The sequence below is a fragment of the Haliotis asinina genome, chromosome 4, assembly GCF_037392515.1.
Source record: "Haliotis asinina isolate JCU_RB_2024 chromosome 4, JCU_Hal_asi_v2, whole genome shotgun sequence".
Lineage (NCBI taxonomy): Eukaryota > Metazoa > Mollusca > Gastropoda > Lepetellida > Haliotidae > Haliotis > Haliotis asinina.
The window spans coordinates 54,869,562-54,874,316 of NC_090283.1; the positions used below are offsets into that span (position 1 = coordinate 54,869,562).

Genomic DNA, 4,755 nt, shown 5'->3' on the forward strand with positions numbered 1-4,755 from the left:
CAGCCCCATTACAACATTACATTAATGAGTTACTGGCCTGGTCAGCAATGAAAGCAGAGACCTCTGTCAGTCCGATCTTTGAGCTCTGTCGTTAATGGAAATAACGTCATGATAATGACACCGTGAGTGAAAACAAACAGGAAATAGTAAGGATGGTTTGACAGATCAACGCTGTTATTTCATGCGATACTTCATTTTAGTTAATTACTTTTTCCCATTAGCCGCCAATGTTTACTCACAAAATGGATTTTGTGTGTTTCCCGGCACATGCCTCAGTTGCCTCTACACCAAGCTAACTGCGTGTGCAATCACTCTTGCTGGGCTCGTCATCCCTGCAGACGTTGAATAGGAAGATGTCTGTATCGGTGGACAATCCTGCAGCAGTTCTAGACGCCCCCAGTGCAGACCTGGAATGGTGTTTCAAACCACTGATGAAATTTCTTGATTGTATAGGGATGCACATGCCACTGCAAAGAGGAAAGATTTCCAATGGTTTGAGTGTTGTGTACAGTGTGTGCTTCTACGTGTTCATGTGCCTGGGGAACGTTCGTTTCTTTCTGTTCACAAGTAGTATTGATACTGTGGGCAAATGGACCGCTGTATTGTCTTACTGTGGGTTTCATGTGGCTTGTGCTTATTACGTCAGTGCTACATGTGTCAGCATCAACAAGCACCTGCCCAACCTTTTCAAGGAATTCGAATGCTACCGTGAGACTTATGGCTCAGCCATTGACAATGCTAAAATCAGACGAATGGTTAAAGTACTGATGTGTCTGGTTTTATCAATCGGTATTTTCAACTTCTTCACTGTGTATCTGACAATATTTGATAGTGTAAATGACCAAGCATTATATCTCATACCTTTGGGATACATTCAAGAGGACTACCGTCTTATTTTCAAACTAGCACACACTATTTACCTGTGGCTTTTGATACTTCAGGTGAATGCCATCTTAGGGTTCTTCATGATCTGTACCTTCTGTATCTCTAAGGAATATTCCAGGTTGCATGCTGTTATAAAACACACATTTGGCACTAAAGGCGGAGATGTGCCATCAACAAATGTCATTGACAGGATCCGTAGACAGTTTGAAGACATCTGTGGTCTTGTAGAAACGGCTAATGACGTTTTCAAACACGTGATCGGTTCCTGCTTCATAGCATCCATTCCTGTTGTTTGCCTGATGCTGTATGGCTTCATACAGAATGACTTAATGAGAGAAGAGTACCTCGTGTTGATCGAATGTATGATTGTCTTGCTGACGATTGTTGCCGTTCTGACTTTGACTTCAGTGGTTTTGAACTTTAAGGTAAACCTTTTGGTCTTTCCTTTAAATTAGTTCTTAATTTCCTTATTATGATTATTACTGACATTATTTCTTATGTCTACATTTATCAAACCTCGTCCACTGTACCACGCTTCTGATGAACAATGTTGCATTTATGGAGCCGAAAGGACATATTATTTAGGAAATAAGATATATAAATGCAACAAAGAGAGTCCAGGTGATCCTTGCCCTCAGGCTGGTCTGTCACATCAGCCCTTACTCCTTTTCCTGAATTCTGTCCATCGTATTTGTGTTCAACTGAGTTTGTGTTCTGTCTGAAATTAGTCATTTAAAAGAGTATTGTGGAGGTGGTCCTTAAACTGCATCCCCAAGTTTGTATATGCCTGAACTGTTGGAATCGAGATGGATGCATCCTTCAAGTGCAATGACTGATCCTCACTTTTTCTTTCTATGCTATTTCCCAAGATGAAATATGCCAAAGTCATCATAAAAGGACGCAGGGAGGATAACGTGATTTTGCAGAGTGAAATACATCCATGTAGGACAGGTGAATAAGAATGATTTGGGTCTATACTGAGGACGTTCTAAGTTATAACTGTCCTCTTTGTTAAGCGAAAAGGATTTAGTAACAAGTCAGTAAAGGATTCAGAGAGACTCTCGTTCCGAAGTCAGCACCTGCACTACATTGCCAATACGTTGACCAAATAGTCCTTGAAAACTTCTTGCGTTTAACAAGTACTTGTCCAAGAAAGTCACAACATCATAGTGCCTAGACAATCCATTCGTTAAGAACAGATTTATAATCTCATCTGTTATCCACCTTCAGTGTTGAGAGGTAACGGTCTTTGTCTTTTCAATGAACATTTATGGAAGCTACAACTGAGTCTTGAAATCCAGCAAATCTTTCTGACTACTTTCTGACTACTTCCTGCTCCATATACATGATATGACTTGGGTTAAGCACATGCAAAACAATATATTTCTTCTAACATGATGTGTACCATCCCACTTTGTGATAATCTCTTTGTATTTCTTTTTAAAACATACAATGTTCATTCAGTAAATCACGATGTAGTCTCAGGTACTATCCCCTTCCACACTACAGGCTCATGCCGGTCTGACGGGACTCCTCAAGATTGAGTTTTCAAGATGGTCTGAAAAGGATCTCCAAATTGTAAGTCAATAATTGTATATAATTAATACGGTTTGGCGAATGTTCTCGATCCCTCCCATTTCGAGCTTTGCTATGCTTAGTCTATGAATATATATTTTTGGACAAAAACAAATAGTGTTTTTAGTTGAAAAGGAGGAAGGGAAAGGATACAGTTCAGGGAGACATACTATACAACCATTCTGCAATAAGTGAAAACAAAATAGTATTACGCTTCTCTACTAGACAGGGATTGGTGTGATATATTACAGACACAAATCCAAGTTAGAGAATGATTACTTTTTGACTATTACTATTGGCAGAAGACCAGTGTTCAGTCTGTGGAATGGACTTGGCATGACAGGCTTCAATTTGTTTGGCTTCAAGAAGCACTATGCCATTTTAAAGAGATAAACCGACACCGGATCAAGGCACGTTTGGTATGCAGTTTCTGCTCACAGTTGTTGAGGGCACCTGCTGCCATAGGAACTCATTGTACATCATCTGCATTCACCATTCGTAGGACTCAGATTTTAACCTTGGCTCTCACTTGAAAAACAGCTGTCTGGCAAGCATTTTGCAAATGCTGATGACGCCATTTCTGTATTGGGCGAGACTGTACTTTACCAGAGATTTCACTCATTCAGACTGGCATTACATTTCTCTGACACGTACATGTCACTATTGACCTAAAACGTTAATGCTTGTTGTATGACGCCTGCAAACTGGATACATCTTATTTCTTTTCCAGATGAACCTTTTTGTTACAAGAATAACATCCACAAACATAGGGTATACTGTGTACAATCTCTTCACTGTCGACAGTTCCACCATCCTAATGGTAAGCACTGAGGTTGTTGACTTAAAGGTGCATTCTCATGGTGCGAGTAATGACAACTTGTCGCATACGACGTGTAGGAACAACACAGATCTTAACAACTTCTTTCAGATAGCAAATCGTATGAAGCCAGATTTTGTTTCCGCCGCATCTCCGGCATGACGTCACTCTGAGGCGGTCACAGATGTAACCGATTCGATTGATCGACAGCTTGTGACTTGTAGTGGGACAAATCTTATGCCTTACAACTTTGCTTCAGTTGGTTGAATACGATTTCAAATCGTTACAATTTGGTTGTTCTCACGTTGCAACTGCCATACGTTGTAATTGCATGCTACAAGTTGTCCCAAGTCGCGTCGTGACAATGCACCTTCAGTCCAAATTGAAGCATTTGCAATGTGTTGGGCCGTCTGCGATGACACACATGTCTCTTCAAATGTTGTGCATATGGATAGTAGAAATGAAAAGATAGGTTTACTGTAATACCGAAAAGCCTTTGATATTTCTACTATCGAGATTAATGTCCTTCCAACAATGTAAGTACAAAATATTTATAGTTTATATTGAACGATCGTTTCTGCTGTAAGGTTCAACATTATATTATGTTTATGTTTGATTTCAGCTCTCTGGAACATTGCTGACCTACGTCTTTGTGGTTCTTCAGTTCAAGCCTAATTGACTTTTCGTTACAGAGCGACATCATTCAGTGTAGCATTAGAATTTATCTGCCATTGATGATGTCCGTTTGTTGTTAAGAGGAAAGATGATATCAAAGGACGCGATGGAAAAGATGTATAGTTTGCTCCCATTCTACAGTTAAGGACAAGAACATTGTGAAATAAACATCCATCAGAAATAAACAATAAACTGATTATTGAAAAGGTATATATTTCTTTATCATTGCTATCAAAAGAGAATTCCTTTAATCTGATTTCATGTCTTGTGACTCTAATATTGATATATCTCTCAGTTCTGTTGCTCTCTTTGCTTTTTTCAACGTAACTGCAATAAAGGCTGTTCAATTTATGGTGACTTAGAATAGAATAGAATACGACACACCGTCTGAAAGACTAATACGTTTGGTATCACTGTCTAGAAAACACACGAATTAGATCGGCGAGAAACAATGTCATATCTTTTGAAACTCAGCAAACTGGACTTTGTTTCATAAACTTCATGAAACCCTTGACCATAAGCGTTAGAACTGCTGTCACCAGTGGCGACTCGCTCGTTCAGATGGTCAAGCTAGCCGGCTTGGTTTATGTTTGGACATCATATCTATATCCATCATATCAATCTCTTGACCGATGTCGTGCAGCTAGATTATTGCCAAGTTGACCACAAAACAACAAACCAGACGAACATCATTGTCAGTTAGTAAAGCATGTGCTCTTCACGAATGAGACCAAGATTTGCAGATCAACTTTCAACTACAAAACGCGTAAAAACACATGAAGTAATTACTAGTAATTTATATG

The 4,755-nt window shown here is 39.4% G+C and overlaps 1 protein-coding gene across 1 annotated transcript; it reads left to right on the plus strand.

The window, feature by feature from the left end:
* The first annotated feature begins 353 nt into the window (after positions 1–353).
* On the plus strand, positions 354–3,956 carry LOC137281006 (uncharacterized). The gene is made up of 4 exons (XM_067812170.1): positions 354–1,310; positions 2,395–2,463; positions 3,191–3,307; positions 3,900–3,956. The coding sequence occupies exons 1-4, from the start codon at positions 354–356 to the stop codon at positions 3,954–3,956; spliced, it is 1,200 nt and encodes a 399-aa protein (XP_067668271.1).
* Positions 3,957–4,755: the final 799 nt, after the last annotated feature.

Excerpts from the sequence above, each read along its gene's own strand:
- LOC137281006 (XM_067812170.1), top strand. The coding sequence starts at position 354 with ATGTCTGTATCGGTGGACAATCCTGCAGCAGTTCTAGACGCCCCCAGT. Across the intron at positions 2,464-3,190 it reads CTGAAAAGGATCTCCAAATT|ATGAACCTTTTTGTTACAAG; the intron begins GTAAGTCAATAA and ends TTTCTTTTCCAG. Across the intron at positions 3,308-3,899 it reads CTGAGGTTGTTGACTTAAAG|CTCTCTGGAACATTGCTGAC; the intron begins GTGCATTCTCAT and ends GTTTGATTTCAG.